The sequence below is a fragment of the Anopheles gambiae genome, chromosome 2 (genome assembly GCF_943734735.2).
Source record: "Anopheles gambiae chromosome 2, idAnoGambNW_F1_1, whole genome shotgun sequence".
NCBI classification, from domain to species: domain Eukaryota; kingdom Metazoa; phylum Arthropoda; class Insecta; order Diptera; family Culicidae; genus Anopheles; species Anopheles gambiae.
The window spans coordinates 76,143,761-76,166,001 of NC_064601.1; the positions used below are offsets into that span (position 1 = coordinate 76,143,761).

Sequence of the window (22,241 nt, forward strand, 5' to 3'; positions counted from 1 at the left end):
GTCCACAGCGGCCGAAAGTGAATGATTCAATTTTTGTCGTTTTTTTTTTATATTTTGGACAGGTTTAATCCAAACAAGATCCATATTGTATGTTGTGTATTTTGTTTTGACACACGGTGGCTATAAAGGATGAATGTCTCGCTGGATGGTTTGGACTCACGGACTTTGCACCTGAACCGATAATCGTTTGTAGAAAAACACTGCAGAGAATGTAAAGTGTAAGGTGTATAAGGTGTAAACAAATAAATATTTGCAAACTTTTATTAAATCATACTTATTCTCTTAGCAAAATAATCATTTGAAAATTTAACTACATATTGAGACCGAAAAACTATAAAGCGTAATGTTTTTACAAATAATGGTTTAGACTTAGGGTAATATAAATTCGAAATATATAACATATTTACAAACGAATAAAATGTAAAATTTCAATGGCGTATAAAATAAACAGCATTTTTTTCATAAACAGCAGGAACACTTGATTGCGTATAATAAAGTATAATTAAGACAAAAAACTACTGTTTTTTATTTGAATTTTATTTTTTTAAGCTATGTTTGGGTCAAATGTTATCTCACAGGTTAATTACATTGGAACCATGTACTTTAATCATGGTAAATAAATTTAAATTGTTTAAATAACCTCTTCTTAGTGATACGGTCAACTAGGCCATTTCTATGAAAAACAAAAAGTAAATAAAAAAACTAAGAAACAATCACGCCTTTTATTTGTTCGTCATTTCTTGTTTGTATATAGGGTAATTTTCCAATTGTTGCATACCATCCAATTATTGCTCACTGCGTATAAATTGTTATTTTTTATTTATTTTTTAATTCAGGAGGAACGGTCCAAAGAGGCCGTATTGCTTAGTTGTTGTTTATTCAAATAATTATAAAATTTTGATTAAAGCTAGCCTTTTTCTTCAGCATAGAGCATTTTGCCACATGTTCTACTATTTTATATTAAAAAAAGTACTTTTTCGATTTTTTAAACACAAATGAAAATATTTCGGCTGATTTCGATCAAAACGAAGTGATTTCTTGGCAAAACTGCTAAGAACTGTGACTCATAAAATAAGGTTTATTTCGCCCTGTCAACCACTTAAACTTTATATTTTGATTGATATTAAATAAAATATTGTTAATTCTCTGGATAGTCTGGTAATGCAGTCGTCAACTCGTTCGACATAATAACATTCCCGTCATATGGGTTCAAGCCCTGAATAGACCGTGTCCCTCTATGTAGGGCTGACTATCCTGTTTTGTTAAAAAAAATACACTTATATTTATCCACTGTTTAATAATAATGGAACAAAGAGAGTGGTTCGATCCTATTTATTGCACACTCAAAAGACTCCTTTTTCCAATGTGCCATTATTTTGACAGTATTTTGTTTACCATCTTCGCGCAGCAGGTGCAAGTTCGCTACTTAGTTTTGCGGAATTCCAGCTATTATCCTAAACACTATTCGATAGAAAAACATCCAGTTTAGGGCTCTTTTCTGTCTATTTCGGTGTACAGTCAGAATTCAATAGTTGAACGCATTTTAGTTAGCATGCATTTTCTTCTTCTTTTTGGTTCAACAACCGTTGTCGGTCAAGGCCTGAATGTACCATATGTGGGGTTGGCTTTCAGTGACTTTTGAATTACCCCCCACAGCAGAATAGTCAGTCCAATGTATGGCGGCACGATCTATTTGGTGCTTGAACCCATGATGGGCATGTTGTTAAGTCGTTCGAGTTGACGACTGCACCATGAGACCGGCATGCTTTTTAGTGTAAACAAAAATATTGGCAAACATTTTGACACAAACAAACTCTTTTTAGGTGCAATCGTGCATTTTCTGCACAAAACCTAAAACAACTAAACATTTCCTTCTCATGAACGTGACATGGGAGTAGTTTTTTCAGTAATTCATCACTTACAAACGCTCACAATCAGGAAACTAGACTCTTAGCTGTGGTCCTCTTGAGCTATACATAATTTCGTCCTAATGTCGGACACTGATCTTGTTATATTTTAGAATTCCACTGTATTCTATATTTTCTTGATGTTTTCAACTTCTTTAAGTACAACACTATGAACAAACGTTGTAAAAATGATCGAAATTGCATCCTGACCACTGCATGCACCCCAACTAACACCTCAATGCATGCTGTGATGAAACGATTGAAGCTGCTTCATATAACTCTCAAAACTTTCCCACGCTTTTTGATCAAATGTTCTGGATGACTCGACGTCTGTCTGATATAGATAGACCAAAGATTTCAGTTGTCTTTAGTGACCGAACACTTTTTCACTTTCACTCTGTTTCAGCAAAACACTGTATAGCTAGAATATTGTGACTTTTTTCCATCTGGAGATCTGGAAATATATGAAGTACGTTGGCTTTTCCCCTAAGTGTGCAACAATTGGCAAATTACCCTATTATGATAAACTGCGAGTTTGCTTTAAAAGTAATGACACGTCTGAGATATTTCGACTTTTAGTCACTTTTTTCTAGCACAAAAAAATATGTGATACACGTTTTGTGCTTTTACAGCAATTTGTAATTTGTTTGTGATGGCAAAGTTAAAAACTTATTAAATAACTTTTACGTATTGATGTTGGCAAGAAACCCAGCAAGAAAACAAACATCAATCCTTTGACCACACATGTGTATAAAGCTAGAACCGACTTTAAGATAAAAAAACCATTGAAATCTATTCTAAGCACAACGATCTTATGACAATTATTTTCCAATTGTCATTTCTTCTTTTTCATTTATTCAAGTCATTTTTCTTCTTTTTTTACAATACAAACAGACAAGGCTTCTTCTCGGTGATACTTCTTAGAAAAAATCTTGCTAACGATCAGTTGATTAATTGTTTTTTGATCGTTTAGTTTGGCCCGACTTTTGCTCTCACCAATCGAACACTTTTTATTCATGTGTGATGACTGATGTTCCAAAAACGTGTAAATATGATAATAGATGTATTAATGTTGTTTATAGACCCATCCTTTTCTGTTATTTTTTAATGGTTCACTTGCATTTTGGTTTTTATTACGTATGCTTACATAGTAGATTTACATATTTACGTATATTTACACGTATTTCAATTTCTCATTTAGTGATAGACGTTTTTTGCCTTTATAGTTTTTTTACTCTGGAGGTATGTTCTGATAAGGCCGTATTGCTACCTATACAGTATTTATAAGTTTCAACTGTCTACATAGAGCAGGAGCCTCCAAAAATTTCAATTCGCGGGTCGCATTGCTTTGCAAAAATCGTTGAGAAACATTTTTAAGTTTCCCTTTGCTTATGGATGACTGTTTAAATCTTCAGTGGAACTCTGCCTAACGAGTTTAATTCGTTCCAATGACTCACTCGTTATGCGCAAAATTCATTATGCTGGAGGTTCTTTTCTATATAATTTGTAAGAAAAGTGAAATAATTGTTTCCAAGTCAAGAAATGTGCAGGTATATAGGGAATATATGCATCACAACCGTACGGAACACTTCTAAGTAGTAACAGTAATGCATTGATCAATTCTTAGTATCGATATTCTCGCCTTCACGAGCAAGTAAATAAAAAATGCATGCAATAACACGCTCATCAATACACTTCACACTTGTGAAACTCACGCTTTTCCCGGCTTTTTCCGATTTTTGTATGACCTCGTGAGTTTTGGACTGGCAGTGGGTGTTAATGTGTCACCTCCCGTACACTTCCTCCACACATATACCAGCTTCTTTTGGAAATAGCTTGATATTTCAGGAATTCTTAGTATTGAAACTCTCGAAATGATGACGATTTCTTATCGGGAAAAAATTATTAAATTGCTCGTTATGCGAGATTTTACTCGTTAAGAGGGAATAAACAAGTTAATTTAATCTTTACGGACTTTTGAAGGCTGCTTGGGAAGCTTTTCAGGGCCGCATTGCCTTTAGAGTAAAATTTTGAAAAAAAAATCATATATAACTTAGCTTCAATCATAGAACGTTTATGAACCATCTTGCCTAATATATTTAGGGCCTTAAACTACCAAATTCAGACCCAAATCCAGCCCTCCTTACAGGTTAAGTACGAAAAGGTGAACGCATTTTTGAAATCGTCCAAAGCTTCACCTATCTCGAGCCAAAAGTCAGCACCGACAACAAGGATTACATGCAAGGATGCTAGCTGCCAACTGATCATTCTATAGCGTGACAAAACAGTTCACCTCTGAAGAAAATGTCACGATGGACAAATCTGAGACTATATCGTACCTTTACACATATTTAGTAGCAGTGCTCACATACGCTTCTGAATCTTGCACTGTCCAAATCTCGAAATGTTCTTGGTCGCGTTTAATAGGCAGACGCTAAGAAGGTTTTTTTTGGCTCCCTATGTGTAAAAGGATAATTGTAGAGCCGATAAAACAACAAGCTATACGAGATATACGGCGATCTCACTGTCATGCCGCATATCAAGCTCCGGTTCCATGCATATGATATCAAGCAGGTCATGTTATACGCATGGATCCAGACGACCCAGCCAGTAGAGTCCTTTCAAGCCGTCCACATGGACAGAGAGGGAGAGTGGTAGGTTGTTGAGATGGTGCCGAGGCGCTCAAGATGAGATAGTGCCGAGGTGCTCGCCGTTAAGGCCGGGATAACCGATTGGCTGACAAAAGCGCAAGACCGTTAGCAGTTTTGGACACTTCTGCAACAGACCAGGGCCGCAAAGCGATTGTAGTGCTAGATACGGTAAGTATGTAACTTATCAACTTCAATCAATACTTACAAACTTTACATGATGACGACTCTCTCGGAATGTATCTAACAAGTTTCTTGGATACAGATTGTGTAAATTACATATTTTTATGTTATTACCGCGGTGAGATGAGATATTAGTGAAGTATTTCATGTCTACCGTAGTGAAATATTTCCTATACCTGTGAAATATTTCATGAGCTTTTTGCAAGCTCAAGTCAAAGCATTACCTTTGTTATACTGTTCGAATTTTATACTGCTTACAAAAAATCGATAAATTTGTCATGTATTCAATATTATAACACTAGACACGTTAGACCGAAGTAGGTGACATCATTAAATTATGCAATCCACTAATCCTGCTTAAAGTATGTCTGTTATAGTAAAAGCCATACTATATATAATAGTATGCTTTTGCGATGCAATTAAAGATTGCGGGAAACACTTTCGATTCGATACGTTGAAGAAATTCAGAATTACGGTTTTTTTTCATATATCTATCATACCGCTAGTGCTGAAGTTTGGTCTCGAGAATGTGTGTCCCAGTCATGTGATCGTAATCCCGGGTATCAACGTTTTCTATCATCGTGTCGTAGACATGGCATTGACTCACGACGAATTGAGAAAGTATTACCCGGTCTTGCGTTGAATCGCCAAACCCTGTATCATCCCTTATTAATGTTGTACTGCCGATGGAACATTTTTACTAACACAACTCTATGGCCATGTTCTGCACCCATTATAACACTATAACGTTTACGTGGTTGGTTGGTGTTGACTATTACATTCAAGGCTGTTTTGCTAAATTGAATGCAGACGCCAGTGGATATTCTCAATTTTGCAAATTCGAAATTTTATTCTATTTACACATTTAGGTTAGGGCAATGCTGTACCACTTTTTACCTTTTCAGCTGTGCAAACAACTAGACGGGCGAGTTTGTCTGCAACATTCGTGGTACAGAAACGATCGGTTCAGTACACATTCACAAGGCATTACAGAATGTGGTTGACCGCTGCGCTGCTACTATTGGCTACCATCCATGGAGGGATCGCAGCCACGTGCGATTTTCCTCAGTCGCTGTGTTTTGATTCAGAGCCCGCGTTAAAAAATCTTGACCTGTTGGAAGCAGCCATCAAAGGAATTGGTACTTCGCCTTCTTCCTCCACCAAACCGGATGATTTGATCACATTGATCAATCAAATAACCAGCAAGTTGCAGGAATCCGAAGATTTTGCGCCCAGCAGCTACAAATCCTGTTCCGATGTGCCACCCAATTCTCCGTCAGGAGTATATAAGCTAAGGGGCGAGTTTGGCAGCTCGCAGAAAGCATATTGTAACATGAGCTATGCTGGTGGTGGCTGGTTGGTGTTTCAGAATCGGTTCAACGGCTCTACCGATTTTTATCGTAATTGGAATGACTATCAGAACGGCTTCGGTGATTTGGAGACTGGTGAGTTCTGGTGGGGTCTAAACAATCTGTACCGTGCGACAAACTTGGCACCACACGAGCTCGCCATTGTTCTGGAGGATTTCACCGGAAATAAAACTGTAGCAAGGTACAGCGCATTCCAGATAGGCGACGAATCTGAACTATATCGCCTAAATGTACTGGGAACGTACAACGGAACGGCGGGCGACTCCTTGCGACGGCACCAAGATATGCCATTCACTACCATCGATAATGACAATGACGAATACACGTTAAACTGTGCCGTACAGTTTACCGGTGCATGGTGGTACAGGAGTTGCGCTGACAGGTAAGCGTTGATAATCCGATTTTGAGTTTTAATCTAACTTTTTGTTTTTTTTTTTTCAATATTTTTCTGCCTTTCAGCAACCTTAATGGTCAGTATCTTGGTGGTGCTACTAGTCTATACGGTAAGGGTATGATATGGACAACTTTTGGAGGAATGAGTTACTCACAAAAAATTTCACAAATGATGATTCGTCGATTGGCGTAAGCTGTTTGGTGAAAAAAGTCATTTGAAAAATAATAAAATAATTATATTCTATCAAATAGACTACCATTTATCTCATTCGTCCTTTTTTTTTTACTTTTGTTGAAATATTTTTTAGTTGAAAAACATAATATCTATAGTACTGAATACCGTTTATTGAGTATAAATAAAATAATGAATTATAGTTATTACAAACAATGACTATATAAAATCAATTGATTCATTTTTTCCAAATCACTGTGACTTAGTTTGGGTGGTATGGGGAGGAGGGGGGCGGGAATTAAACCTTAAAATTCAAAAAGCAATAGCATATTAAACACCGAACTAGATTTAAAGTAAAATAACTCATATACACCTCGTTTATAATTCGGACTATTTCCTCTGTTTTATTGCTATCGATTGCATTTGTTCCATAGCAACTTATGCCCTCTTTTTGCGAATAAGCATTATAGAACTCTTAAGCGATTGAAAACTTCCTTTAAAGGATGTCCACACCATCGATGTCCTTGCAATTGTCGTTGCAGTTGGACCATTATAAAATCCGTTAAGATTGCTGCAATAGAGATAGACACATTATTAAAAAGCTGCCAGTTTGTATCTTCCAGGCATGTTACGAACCTGTCACCACATGCACCGAACCACCATCCTCCTTTCCACGAGTTAGCACAATTTGAGAGTGAAGAATCAGTATCTCGATCGAAGGTAGAGAATGTCTGATTAGCGGAGCTTGACATTGAGTTTCCAACACCACTACTGTATTCCAGCGCCACTAATCTAAATCCGTCAGAGGCGGGGCCAACCTTGAAGTTTGTGTATCGAACCGACGCCGTGGCACCATCAAACGCGTCCATCAGGATGATCAATTCGTACTGTGCCAGCGAGGTTATCCGATTAAGACGAGTCAGGCCGATCCAAAACTCCTGGTCGGGATGCCCGAAACCATTTTGATACTCGTTAAAGCTGCGCGTAAAGTTAGTTCGACCACTCGTTCGACGCTGTATCACAGTCCAGCCACCACCCAGCAGTTCCGTCTGACAGAAGTAATGGGTCGGCACGTCATTTCCGTCCCGCACACGGTACAATCCCGGGGGCCCGGTGACATCATCGCAGGATTGATATATCGTAGCCAATTGCAACAGGTTTTGAAGGCTGGTTTTAACCTCTAGCAATGGATCATTTGCGACCGTTTGATTCGATATCGATTTGGTAAGGTAGGCAATTGCGTCCGCAATACCTGAATACCCGGCACACGTTTGACGCGGTTCACTGAGCAACGAAAATGATCCCTCACACAGTCGAGTACTGAATGCTACGAGTAAAAGCGACAGGATCAACGTCATCTTGGTACAGTATCCCTCGATCGACTAACTAACCGGTGCTGCTAAAAGCAGTGAGGCTTCAATCAAGAACATAACCCAGAAACGAGCGATAAGATCCAACGCAGTTGCTTTGAATGTGTGCAAAAAAAAAAACAAAATTTAGGGTGGGATCGTTTTGAACATATGGCATATGTTTGAACAATTTGAATGTACTAAAAACAACTTACAAAATCGCTAACTAGATCATTTCAGCAATACCACCCACCACAGTCACACGATCGTGATACCAACAAGGCTAAATTATGCAATTAGTTGATACTGTTTATGCAAATTCGATCACTTAATCTTAACTTATGCGGATAAAAAATGTTGACGTTTAAATATAACGGAATACTGTTATTGCACCCTGCCAAATTTTAGGTTGAACTCAGGAATTTAATTAAATTTGAATAATTTAGATGAGCTTCATTATATGTTATTTGTTCAAACTTACATACATTAACTTTACAAACAACTCAATTCAGCAAATCTACAAATTACTCTTTTATAATAACTTCATAATACTCTTTTATAATCCCAACAAGGCAGACTGTCAACCGGTTAGTCTCGTACCTCAAAACATCTGTTTATTATGGTGCGCCTGTACTGCACCTGTATATTTCGGATAATTTTGTACATCTTTTAAAAATCTTCTTTACTTTTTAATTAACGCTACGACTGTGGTTAGTCTTGCCTGCTTTGTCAACCTAGGGGTTTGGCTGTTTTCGAATCATTCATATCTTATCAAGTCTCATGAAATTCTTTAAGCCCTCTGTATTTTTTTATTTATTTACACTGTATTTTTTTATTTATTTGGAAGTTATCAAGGAAGATTGAATGATATGTAAAGTTCCATTCAAAAACAAAAGTACCGTATTTTATCATGTATAACAACCCCCTTTCAGATCGAAAATGACCGCAATCCTATTCATGCGGTCGTTATATACGGGTACTAACTTTTGGATTACATCTGAGACATTGCATTAGATTACATACTAAGAATGTTTAGTGCTTGGGTATGCACAAAGATAATGTTGGAAAAAGTAAGAAGTGCTGCCAAGAAAATGCATAGACAAAAAGGAAAAAGTTAAAAACTAAAGCTTCAAAAGAATACAAAGGTAAACTTCAATTTCCACGGCCTTCCGTTTGCTTGTTCTAAAAGCATAAAAAAACACATATTAAATTTTATAAATTAAATTGCTAACATGGACAAAACTGTTTTAGTTGATTTTAAATTTTGTAAAAATAATAATTAATGTTAGTATTGGGCCGGTCTGATGGTACAGTCGTCAACTCGTACGACTTAACAACATGCCCGTCATGGGTTCAAGCTCCGAATGGACCCATACGTAGGACTGACTATCCTGCTATGGTAATAAATAAGTCACTGAAAGTCAAGCCCATTAATGTTAGAGACAGGCCTTGATGGAGAAATGCCTTGAAGGATAGCCACATTTTAACATTTAATTGAAAACTAGGAAAAAATAACTCATATTGATATGTTTTTAATCAGTTGATCCTCCATTCAGGTCAATCATCTGAAAATTCCGTTTTGGCATACTTTCAGTAGGTTTTAGCAAAGCCTGAGCAGGTAAGGTTCACCAGACATTTGTAATCACTAATTCCAGAAGCTGCACGGTCTGATACTGTTTCCCATCTTCATACCCTTATCGAAGTAACATAGAGAAACGGCTGGCATAGTATTGATTTCCATTCTATTCAGGTAATCCTTAGTTTTCTCACTAATATGTACGGAAGCGTTATCAATATTAACTGATTGTTGTTGAACATGATCAAGTAAGGTTTCAAATTATTGTCAAGGATATGGTTGTTCTTACCACTGTCCTTCATTGTTAGAACGATCGCCAACTCGTTTTTCCATGGCTGCCAAATGCATCCTACATCATTACAGAACCACATACCATAAATGTCACCAGTAGTCAAAATAACGTTCTGGCCTATCAAGATTGATCCATTGTTCATTGCTTCAAATGACCTACAGTCAATATATAGTTTAAAATATGTTCAATATTACATCAATATCACATTGATTCATTCCATTCACTTTTCCGGGTCATGTGTTCCGTAACAAATTCTAATTTGGTGGTTTTGTGATACAATTTAAGATGGGAAACTTGCATCATTTTTTTCTATTGAGATTTATTGAGTGTCCGCCACACTGTTGTTTTGCTTACATTCATTCCTAAGTTTGATTGGAAGACTTTTTTTTTGTTGAGTTCGAAACTGCTCTTATAATTCTTCGTTTATCTCTCACGGATAGTTTTTCTCGACACCCAGATGACTTCCTTTGGCCATAAGCACTTGGATCATGAAGATAATGCTTATCATGAACATGGCAAATCTTATCGCATAATTGGTGTAGCAATTTAGCCTATTTTGTACTCAGTGAGCTGTTTTCCCCGACCGATACTTAATTTGAATAACAATTTTAATGTGAGACAGTGGTAAATTAAAATGGCTAGATAGAATGCAAGAGAGTTCAATTACAAAAAGTTAAGCTATTAAAAGTTAAGTTAAAAAAATGTTCAAATGATTTCGAAAACGCAACGAAATTGAGGCTATCATTATGAAACGCACTATACACGCTAAAATAGGATATTTAGAAATTAAGTATTTTAAAAGTAAAGTAAAAATCAACAATAAAACAACATACACCATTATCGCAAGATTTTATTTTAGTTTATCAACACAATCCAAAAGCGTAGTAAATTAAGAACAGATATTTTTTGTTATAATGTTATTAATAAAAGTAAATATGATAATCGTTGCAAAGACAAATGCAAAGTATATTTATATATGACATATTCATTTAAGCAATTGGTGCGTTCCTTAAAAAAGTTTCAAACGAATGCTCATTTATTTTTGGGGTTATCTATATCGTTGCTATTTTTCATCGACTCTTTAAGGCTAGCAATTTAGCTCAAATCAAACTTTTAATGTGAGCAAGTAGTGGTTGTTTTCATGGACAATTGCGATCGATGATGTGGACAATTTGTCTATCAATCAGCAGCATTTTCATTGAAAAGCGCACCGCTATTTAGAAACACGCAAAACATCTTATTATACTGTTGCTAGCACTGCTTGGTCGATGCTGTAGCATTTGTGCTGTGACATTGTCACGAAGAAGCAGCTAACGTAATGGCTTCGCTCCGTATCGTCGGATGTGTTGTTGTGCTTCTATTTGCTCTTGCCATCGATACGTCGGCAGTATCGAGTTTCACAAAAGAGCTGAATGAAGTCAAACTATACTTCTTCTCACCGTGGAAAGTATTCTTTTAAGATGCGGGTTTCCGATGACTAACGTGGTTTGTGTTTCTATCCTTGTGCCTTATACAGAACGCTGAAGCAAGAGATGGATGTGGAATCGTTCGTGACGCCACCGCAACTGGACCTACGTCGACAGCTGAAGGTTCTAATCCATGGCTGGAACGCCGATCGCCACCACGTATCGATAATGCAGATACGTACAGCATACTTGGTGCAGGATGCTCACAACTTACTGGTGGCCGATTGGTCTCCCGTTGCCGTACTGCACTATCCGACCGCTCGTGACCTAGTACTCCCGGTGGGGAACCATCTAGGTAGCATACTAGCACGCTTCATGAAACGGTTAGGCATCGAGCCTAGCCAGGTGCATGTTATCGGGCACAGTCTCGGTGCGCATATCGCTGGCAACGTGGGACGGTACTTGGGCGGAAAGGTACGCCGAGTGACGGCACTGGATCCGGCCGGGCCACTGTTTGCTCTAGATTCGAAAGATGCCGTCGGACCAGACACTGCCCAGTTCGTTGACGTGATCCATACCGACGGGATGACGCTGGGCGAGAATATTGTTCGCGGACATGCCGACTTTTTCCCGAACGGTGGCACTCCCCCACAGCCCGGTTGCGAAACGCTCGACGTTTTCACACTGCGTACAGTATCCCGGACATCCGGCATTCGTTATTTAGTGCACAGGAGCGGGTTCAAACCTTTCTAACGTTTCGTTCGTCCACACAGATAGCTGCAGTCACGCGCGGTCCACCGGATTCTTTGCGGAATCAATTCCGCTACCGAACAGCTTCGTAGCGTGCGCATGCAGCCGGGATGAAATTTCGAGACAGGCCGATATCTGTTTGCCGGACGTTCGTGACACATCCTCGCGTGAGTGTGTTGCGATGGGAGAAGCACTTGAGCTCAGGTAAGTGTGGGGAATAGAAAACATGATCAAATGTAATTTTTATCTTCCAGCACATAAGCGCATAAAACGCAATAAAACAAATGGCAAATGGTAGCAAATATAGAAGCACTCATTTTCATGCTGCCTAAAAGTGGGTTTTCATTATTTTTTTGTTTTGTTTTTCCAACAGTGCCCGTGGAACATTTTTCACTCGCACATCGCGTGTGCCTCCGTTTGGACTGGGCAATCACACGATGAGTGCGTCCAGCATCTAACAGAACAGTGGCGCTAGTGACACGTGTCTTCAATACGTTCGAGTGGCCGATTTCATAGAAGCATCATGTAACCAGAGACACGCACTCACATAAACTCACATAAACACACGTGCAAAGAACCATCTCGTGTTTGTACACTGAACGCTGTAAACGTTGAACCACCGGTGCTTTGGATAATGCTTGGAATAGAAACACATTAGCTTCACCCGAGCTCATCATGTAGCTAATGGAGGTATTATATGCATGTCAGGTTATTTTCATACCTTAACAAGACATAATGTTGTCAATTTGACTCATCAATGAACCCTCGCATGGTTTACAATTTTTGTCTACCGCTTTCGTTGTTGTCGCGGAACAAACGTTTTTCATACTTTTTATTTAAAAAAAACAGTAAGAGCCCTGTGAGTTGCAGACTTTTTGTGTGCTACAAAGTGCTTTATTGAGAAAAGTTTAAAAATTATTATTATTATTACTAACAAATTAATGTTTACAAATGTAACATTTTGACGAACCATCTGAACACGTGTTGTATTCCAGCCCAGCTCAATTTGAATTTCCTGTCTCATTTTTTCAACGCTACTTCAGATCTTACTAAGAGGTCCACGCGTAATGCCGTTTCTCTATGTCAATTGTTTTACAAGTCGCGCATCCCTTTGCTTTGTTCGTGAACAAATCAGATTTTGGCTCAAAAGGCACCGGATAGATAGAAAGCCCAAACGGCAGTCAAACAATTTCATTGCCTTGAGAACAATCATCTTACCAGTCAACCAGTTGAGTAGCAACACTGAAAGCAATATTCTATTCCCGGAATTTTGTGTACTTCGCTATGAAATGGTTTGTATGTGTGTGTGTGTCTGTGTGTATATTTCAAAGTGTGTCGGTAGCAGTGATCCGGAAAAACCATTATGATAAGAAAAATAAAGCAATAAGTTAACTTTACCTTACAATCGAGTCGTCACTACAACCATGTTTGGCTATTGCCTTGTCCTTTTTTTTTCATTTCGGATCATTTTCCTTTCAAGTTCATCGGGTTTTCATGTTTCAGTAAAAAGTATAGCACACACTCTGTTTATTCCCATCGATATCATCGTTCACACAGAAAGCAACACAGTGCTGTTTGCTAACACATTTCCTCCCAATAATAGGTGACATTCCGCCTAACTGTTCAGTGTAGTTTTGTGATGCACAAATATTGTTGTTCCTCTTGGGAGCGATGTACATAATACTGTCAGATGCATGCAAACACTGTCTCAGTACAGAGAGTACACACTTTGTTGAATTATTTCGTCTCGTAAAATGCTTATCTTGATAAAAAATATGCTAATCTGCTAAAATATACCACTTCCCTTCCCTCGTAAGTTTGGAAACCGATATGAATTTGTCCGTCCCTAGCTAGGTCTTTACGTCATTTGAAGTTTTTGCGGCAGTTCTAAGAATCAGGGCAGGTTCATAACCGGTGCGTCGGCATAATCCTTCCACAGTATCGTTTCTGCTGTACGGTTCGTGGTGGTAGTGGTTGTGGTAGACAACATCGGAGTGCTAGTACGTCTCAGGGCTAAGTTGCCGTATGCTCGCAACAGTTCTATAAGATGAATTAGAAACGCACAATTATAGTAGTACATCTACTTTCCAACCCCTCACGCTTTACAATGGCAAGCAGTTTGGAACGATCGACTCATAAACTACTTAGTAAAAGCTTTTGTTAACACACTGATTGCTTATTGCGGCTCGGTAATTGGCTGGCACAAGCATGCAATCATCATGTGGTGATGCATTTTATAGCGTTAAGCTCTATACGTAATCTATAATTTACAAATGGTTATCCTTAGACGTGCTGTAAACAGCGTCTTTTCTAGGTATTCCCTTTCAAAGTTCATATTACGACTACACAAAAGCCATGCACAATAGCATCAAACGGCAATAAATTAGCTAACACGAGCAACAGGGAATGAAAATGCGTACCCTTTGCTACATAATACCTGATTGAGTACCGCAACCGCTGTTCGGTTCCTGGTTCACCCGGCTCTTGCGATGTCGGCGGAACATTTCTATCACAGCTTTCCTGGTGAGATAAAAGTAGAACGTAGTGAGAGTAAATGTATATTAATACCATGCATAAGCTCCAACCCACCAAGTTGACGTTCCAGCGAAACATACCTAAAGTTTTGTCCACTAATACAATAAAGAATAAAGTTGATGCCAAAGTTGGTGATGAAAAAGAGATAGCAATAGTACTGCACCAGTATGGTGAGATACGAATGGCCCGTCTGTGGAAGAGGAAACAAAACATCGTCGCAAAGACACGAACGCAAGGACATTGCCGTACCAGATTTTTCTCAATTAATAACTGTCGCACAAGGCACGTATGAGTCGGCACAAATTACCAACAAAGAATCTTCTGGTACTGTGTGTGGGCTTCTTTGGAACGGCCCTACTCACCTCCACGAATGCACGGACGCGCATGACGTAGCTCGGCAGATTGAGACAAACAAACACCGAGGACACGATGAGCAGCATTTTGGTGACCTTCATCTGAGAGTGCAGCATCCGGTTCTCTCCTGCGGTCCAGTATAGCAACGGCGATATCGTAATGAAAGAGTAAAAAGTGCAAACAAGGGTATGTTAATGAAGAACTGTACCGTAGAAGCGGGCGAACGTTCCTATCTTTCATACTCATGCTAGATCGCCTCAGAATGCCATTGCGGCCGTTGGGATGGGTCGAAAAGTATTGGAAGCTCAGCTGTCGGCGGATTTCTAAATTCGATGGTTTCCTGTTCATGGAAGGGAAACGAAACACGAAAAACGTATGTATAAGACCTACAGTATGTAAACTGAAAATGCTACGGCTTCCGAACCATTTGCTGGGAGGTGGTGGGAAAGAAAGCACATTCGTTACCTTTTCGGCAGGGTCATGTTACGGCGCAGTCCGGCAAAGCGCCACACGGTGAAGCTGGTGACCGAGTTGAGGACGACAATTATGGTGAACGGTACGACAAAAACGATCACCGTATCGATGTAGTTGAAAATTTCCATTTGTGACTGGTAGAAAACGTGAGCAATGTAAACAATAATTTGCTAATTATGCAGTTGATAGGAGGAGTGTGAGTTGCTAAATGAGCAATGAATTTGAAATGTTCATATGTATGTCTTGTGTTCATTTTGATTAAGGATAGAAGTAATCATATACACACTGCACATTGTACTGCCGTGATAAATCGATTACATGGTGTTTTAAATTTATTGGTTTCAGAGGATAAACATAATATATACAACAGGTTTACCATTAGCCATAGGTTTCAGCGATTTCCATACATTTAGTTTCAATTTCAGTTTAAATAAACGACTGAAGACCGGCTAAATGTAAGATATAATGGATAATTACGTTCAGACGACACGATTGATTTTATGCCTTGACATCATTAACAAAAAAAATGGGTTGATCTTACCACACTTACGCGAAACGAACTTTTCTCGGATGTAAATGTACCTATTGTAATGTTTATTCAACCAGTGATTCGCCGAGTAGGGCTTCCCGAGTCACTTTTCAATGTATATACCATTATTCGCCATCTACATGTGGGGTTTCAACAGCTGTCAATTGTGGCATTTTCATAAAAGTAATAATTTAGTTCTTCCCCATGATTTTCAACAAATAACTGTTAACATAAGTCCAGCTTGTGGCACATTAGAAAGTGACTTGGACGACCCTGTAATAAGGTGTAAATTACTGTTAGTTTGCTCGATGGATCCGTCACAAAGTACTTTTTTTTAACAAAGGCAAAATCGAGTTAAACTATTCTTTGGAAATTAAAAAAAAAGCAAACAATATTTTCATCATCTGTAAATTCCTTAGTATTTTATTAAACACTAGCTTTACGGGTGTCTCTCATGTAGCACCCTTCAATTTGACGGATGGATAAAAATACCTATTTTGATTGGTTAAAATCATGAAAAAAAAGTTTTAATAAAATTTTTCACGGTTTAACAAGTTTTGGTTTCCATAGAAATACGTCTGCACAATGCTAATTTATTGTAATAGTCGTTATTGTTTAACCGGACACTTGAACCGATATCTTTTCGATGCCACATTTTGACCGATGTCGGCGGAAGTTTCAAAAAACACGAGGAATAAGTTGATTAACAATTATGTTTGAGGCCACATTAGCTATATCATTTTAAAGACTTTTATGATAATGGGTGATATATAGTTCTTATTCATTCCTACATTTACTTTTGTAGAAAAAAATATTACAACTAAACTTGTAATGATTATCGCTTTGCCTCGTCAATTTTATAAATCGTCAATATAAATCGGAAATCACTGTGCTAAGGTAATACCAATGTAGTTAGTGATTCCAAGCGTGAACGAAAAGCTTGTATGAAAATTAAAATCATTTTTTTTGTACGCATTATAATTTTAACACTATGTTTACTGAGCCCGTCAATTTTACGGAATTTAAACCTTGAACTGAAATGTCTGTGAAGTGAAAAACTGTCAAACTCAATCCAGCTTGAGTCATGTTGAAAATCATGCTGTAGAAATTTAAAATTATTACGATGGAAATGAAATGTCATATCGATGTGCAACAACATTTTGCACGCGGTGAATAACAACGTTTACGTTCGAAGCTGTTATGTAAAACCCTGTATATAGGTTAAACTTTAACTCTTTATTTTATTCTTCTCCAAAATACTAACTTTAAATGCCCTCTTCATTTAATTCCTTTCACAGAACATGCGTCTACTACGATGGATAGGTTATTTCAGTTAGAATATATACCATCGATATAGGGTAAATGTACCAGTATTGGACAGGCTAGTGCAGTAGTTTCACAACTGCTGGTACACTTACATTTTTTTTATTTTTCATGAAAGTGTCATTATTTTATCATGTCATTAGTCATTAGTGTTATTATCGTATTATGTTGTGATATTTTTTATTTTCCGATTTAAATGTATTTTTTAGAATTATTCTTGAAATTGCAAACACTGGTTTTGTTCCTATTTTCGGCAGTTTGGTCCTATTTTCGACAGGCTGTGCTCCTATTTTCGGCAACACGAATACGGGTCGGAAAATGTTTTAATCAATGCCAATAGATAGACAAAAATGTTTAAGACAGTTTTGCACTCTCACTTTTCTGCGATTGGTGTTGAAAAGTACTTAAATTATTAATTATTAATTTTATGTTGTCCATTTTGGGCATTTTACAGTCATTTTGATTTGAGTTACAAACAAAGTAGGCATTGGAGAAATGAGACTGCCTGACGGCTATAGAGTACGGCTCCGACTGGCTCACAAATTGTTATTTTCCTCTCAAGTTATTGGATTATTTATAGTGAAATTGGTGATATTTGATATAAGAAATGTGGTTTTATGTGTCGACATACGTATTGTAGTGTTCTGATCAAATGAAAGTTGAAATTTGAATCAAATGAGTTATAAATGAGTTTCGGCAGGAGCCCACAGCATTGATCTGTCAAAAATCAACATTTACCGTGTACTTTTTTTCGGCAGCATTGAAAGAAAATAATTATTTGTTTTTGGTGATTTTAAAATTATAAATGTGCTAGAATAAATTCTACAACCATATAATCTTTCATAAAAACCACACTTTCAATGTGTTAGTGCTCTGGTTCTCTTATTAATGAAACCTACCGATCTGTTGGCTGACAGCAAATCTGCCGAAAATTTGTGAAATCTGCACATTTCGTTTGATATTTTAAAAAATATGCAAGGAAATAATGTGATACTTCATATATGAATAACAAATGAGTACATCTGTATTTAAAAAATATGTATGGAGACTATTTTCAACGTGTTTTTGCGTACTGTTAGTTACACGTTTACACGTTTTCAGTTACCCTGACAAAAACAGGTACACTGCCGAATAATGGTACAGTTACCCTACTGCATTTCGACATAAATACATTATGAACATATTTCCTTGTTTTAGTTTCATTCTAGTTTTCTGAAAAAGTAACAATACTAATAAATTAATACTACACATCAAACCAAACGTGCCAAACAGCTGGAACGTATTTTGACCTTCGTTCTACCAACAAATTGATCTCCAAAGCTATGAATGATTTATTGCCGTTTTAAAATCCATTCCTCCAGTGTACAGGACATGAAAAAATGTGTGCGTGTACTTCAGAAAATTGGACGGATCTCGTTTGCCGAGAGTTAAGTACGCGTTGCTACAGAAACGAAAAACTGAAAATCTGCTTCCACTCGCTAGTGGTTTCCGCTCGATGATAAACCACTCAAAACTGCTATCCGGTTCCCAATACAGAGGAGGAATGTCTCCTACGCATCTTCGCACTGTGTAGCTCGCCACTTCCGCCTCAAGTGCCGGCAACGCCGGTACACGAGGTAGATTATCCAATTATAATCAGTTTTCCAACGCATAATACGAGAAGACCAGGTTTTAAATCATATTTGCGAATTGTGCGTCCATTCCCAACCCGTGGCAAAGTATCTGTGTTGTTTTTTTTTTTTACAAATGCGTACGCTTTCTTGTCGTACTTGCTGGTGCAAAAGGTCTGAAATGATGAGTCAAAAAGCGAAAGTTTTTACCAAAGGAACATGAAGTGGGTTTTCTGCCATGAAAAATTTTCTTCGGTATTTTTTTTCCATCCAATCTTTCATTAGGGATCCATTTCAGGTGCCGTGAAAAGGTTTTTTTTTAATTTACCTTAAAAAAGCAGATGGTTTTATGCGTAGGGTTATACCCTGTTTTGATGGGATGGAAATAAAGAGCGATAATGAGCGCATACTGTGACCTGTTTGGAATCTGTTTTATGTCATTGAATCCTGCTGAACAATGCATTCCAAATATTTACAACATATTTGCGAAATGTTGTGTTGTTGTTTAGAGGTCAAACAAAAAACCATCTCAAAATAAGATAATCAAGATAAGTTAAATCAATAGCACAAATCTGTAACTTTAATGACTACATTTATCACATTATTGATTGATTGCTACATTTTTTACATATTTAAAATAAATGTGATAAACAGCCAATAATTCAAATTTCATAAATTAAACATGTATGTACACCGACACTGGTCGAGTGTCTGGAGATTAAACCATACGCCCAGTGACTTAGTAGTAGAAAGCCAAAAACAAACAATTATTTTAATAAGTTTTTATGGTTTGTGTCGGTTTTTTTGGTTGGCTGTAAAATAAGAGGCTTATTAAAACAAGCCAATCCCGTGCAGCAATGTAAATGTAGAACTTGTTTCTTTCACTTCGTCTTACTACTGCTACCGATACTGCCCATGGGTTCAGAAAGTCAGTGGTGATGTTTCTGTTTGTCTTTCATATTCACAGATCACAGCGAGCGGCTCGTATTCGACCGGGCAGCCGGCCGACACAGAGTGTTGAGCGAGGAACTCTCGCGACATGATCTAATATTCTGCAAAATCGGCTTTGTGTGTTTGTGTGTGTCGGGGTTGAATTTTGTGTTTGCCGGTGGCACAGAAAAACAAGTTTCCGTGCCGCATTTGTGATGATTAAAATAATATGCTTCAAGGCAAGATTTCGTGCGACATTGGTACTAGAACGCGTGTAGGTAAATTCAATTCTCGTCCACGTATTTCCCATTGCAAGCTATGGCAATGTTCGTTACGTATCAAGCTTTAAATTTCAATTATAGCAGAATTAAAGTGCTTCATGGGCATCAACTGTTTTGTGAAACATGAATCTATTACGAAATTAAATGGTTGTAGCTGGTAACTCTTTTGTAAGGATTCCACAAAAAGACAATACTTTATCGATTCTATGCTGGATACCAATCGGCAACCCATTAACGGGAGCATTATATTTTTTTTTTTGTTAACAAACGGTAACAACCAGATGCTTAGCTAGGGAATATAGCCCCTGCAGGGCAGCCTCTGTTTCGAGATCCACCAGACCCGATCAAACTTTAATTGTCATTTAATTCTGTTAACAACGCAAGCTCAAACGGATGGCAAATAAATTGCATTAAACATTCATCTGCCCCATGCGATGCTCGCTTTACGCCGGACACAAACGGGCTCTATCGAATGAATGGACACCACACTCAATCGCCCTTCGGTCACATTATCTTTCTGGGGCGGTTGTCAGTTGTTCCGGTCACACTTGTTAATCCGCTGACTGACGAGCGTTGAGCTTATACCGACGTTGGAAAACTGTCCTTCTTAAGGGCGGATTTTCAACGTCTTCTTGCCGGCGACAAAATTGATACCACAAAGCTACCCAGCAACGCTCGAGCAAAAAAAAAAAGATTAATGTTTATTCAATAGCTTAATGCTTACGGGTCCATTTATAGAGCACACAAAGCAATGCTCTGGTGTGTTGGGTTGCGCGCTGCTGCTCGAGCTGGTTACAATTCTGAGCCATTTGTTACCGTCCCGGAAATGTCATGTAAGGTGGCAGATTGAAAATTTTACAATTTCAACGGCAGAATCGAAATATTGGAAGACGTTTTTGCCGTTGCTTGTCTTTTTTCATCATCCCCTCTTTTTTCTTGTTACATACCGTGTACTCCTTTCGCATATCGCAGATGGTGACATTGCTGCGCTCGGAGTACTGGGTGCCGGCGTAGAAGATGTACGGCACGCTGTGTACACTGCCGACCATCGTGAGACAGGCGATGATAGTTTTCGCCCGCCGGACCGTACACCAGCTCTGGCGCTTGAGCGGATACCGCACGACGATGAACCGCTCGAACGTGAAGGCCACCACGTACCAGACGGACAGGAAGCTGCTCACCCCGCTCGTGTACGTAAACAGCTGGCAGTACGGTTCGCGCGTGTAGATGTGTACCTGGAAGAAGCTAAGCCAGGTGACAAACAACCCGACCAGGTAGCACGTGTCGCTGATGCCCAGCGCGGCCAGATAGTACGAGGAGGACAGCTTCTTCAGCTTCGTGTTGAAGAATACCAGTACGGACAGAATGTTACCGATGCTGCCGACCACCACCAGCAGCGGCATATAGTAGAAGTTGAGAAAGTTGCCAATCAGTTCCATCACCACCTCCGTTTCGGTCAGATTCAGCGCACCACCGTCCGCCTCCATAGCGACACGGGCATCCGCCAGCGGAGGCTGCACAGTGCTTGCGTTTAGCATGGTTATGGCCGCGCCACGCGTAACCGTCACTTGCCGGGAAAGTCCTGCTCAAACACACACGCACACACGCACACCGGACGAGGAGTGTACTAGTATCATCTGCATTCCGGATCCGATCAATCGAACCGCACTGTCTGCTTGGTACGGCCACAAGCACGATCGCGCACTGTCGTCTGAGAGGATGATAATGATCAGTTCCACCTCCACCGCGCAACCGTTTAGCATGATCACATGCCCACTCACGAACGGGCGTGTTTGCTGCCAAATTCGAGCCCGGGTTATCAGCAACTGAAGCGCACCATCCTATCCGAATGTGTTAAATGGATAATAGATTCACGCTTGTTCGGTAGCGGCCCCATCACTTGGCCAAGGCAAGCCAGCGAGCGATGAACACTGGAACAGTGGAAGGGAGGATTGGCACGATATGTGCGCAGAGTCTGCGGTCATCCCTTCTACCGGATTTTCCTTAACATAGTTCATCCGAAGCTCATGCGCATTTCATAGTCCCGAAGCATGGCAGCAGAAACGATTCATTCTGATAAAGAATCTTCCACATGGATCAAGCTGATGACAGACAATGCTTCGCCAGTGAAAGATGAGCACGTACGTTCTATCCACGAG

General features: G+C 38.9%; 4 protein-coding genes across 5 annotated transcripts; 2 read left to right on the top strand and 2 right to left on the bottom strand.

Moving 5' to 3' along the window:
- The first annotated feature begins 5,694 nt into the window (after positions 1–5,694).
- LOC4576303 (ficolin-1) lies at positions 5,695–6,764 on the top strand. The gene is made up of 2 exons (XM_001231041.3): positions 5,695–6,490; positions 6,568–6,764. Exons 1-2 carry the CDS (start codon positions 5,733–5,735, stop codon positions 6,692–6,694), a joined length of 885 nt encoding a protein of 294 aa, XP_001231042.3. The 5' UTR covers positions 5,695–5,732; the 3' UTR covers positions 6,695–6,764.
- A 286-nt stretch (positions 6,765–7,050) lies between these two features.
- On the bottom strand, positions 7,051–8,069 carry LOC4576304 (angiopoietin-related protein 6). Its single transcript, XM_001231042.3, has 2 exons — positions 7,310–8,069; positions 7,051–7,244 (listed from the first exon to the last, which is right to left on the bottom strand). The coding sequence occupies exons 1-2, from the start codon at positions 8,029–8,031 to the stop codon at positions 7,112–7,114; spliced, it is 855 nt and encodes a 284-aa protein (XP_001231043.3). The 5' UTR covers positions 8,032–8,069; the 3' UTR covers positions 7,051–7,111.
- A 3,081-nt stretch (positions 8,070–11,150) lies between these two features.
- On the top strand, positions 11,151–12,909 carry LOC4576302 (pancreatic triacylglycerol lipase). The gene is made up of 4 exons (XM_061646746.1): positions 11,151–11,330; positions 11,407–11,984; positions 12,070–12,250; positions 12,420–12,909. Exons 1-4 carry the CDS (start codon positions 11,209–11,211, stop codon positions 12,502–12,504), a joined length of 966 nt encoding a protein of 321 aa, XP_061502730.1. The 5' UTR covers positions 11,151–11,208; the 3' UTR covers positions 12,505–12,909.
- Positions 12,910–12,996: 87 nt separating this feature from the next.
- Positions 12,997–21,942, bottom strand: LOC1275825 (neuropeptides capa receptor). Of its 2 annotated transcripts, none has more exons than XM_061646743.1 (7): positions 21,030–21,941; positions 15,401–15,543; positions 15,178–15,275; positions 14,944–15,062; positions 14,662–14,771; positions 14,484–14,566; positions 12,997–14,086 (listed from the first exon to the last, which is right to left on the bottom strand). In XM_061646743.1, the coding sequence occupies exons 1-7, from the start codon at positions 21,618–21,620 to the stop codon at positions 13,941–13,943; spliced, it is 1,290 nt and encodes a 429-aa protein (XP_061502727.1). In that variant the 5' UTR covers positions 21,621–21,941; the 3' UTR covers positions 12,997–13,940. The 2 variants fall into 2 exon arrangements, with proteins under 2 accessions (XP_061502727.1, XP_061502729.1); XM_061646745.1 differs by having other exon boundaries at positions 13,946–14,086; positions 14,467–14,566; positions 21,030–21,942.
- Positions 21,943–22,241: the final 299 nt, after the last annotated feature.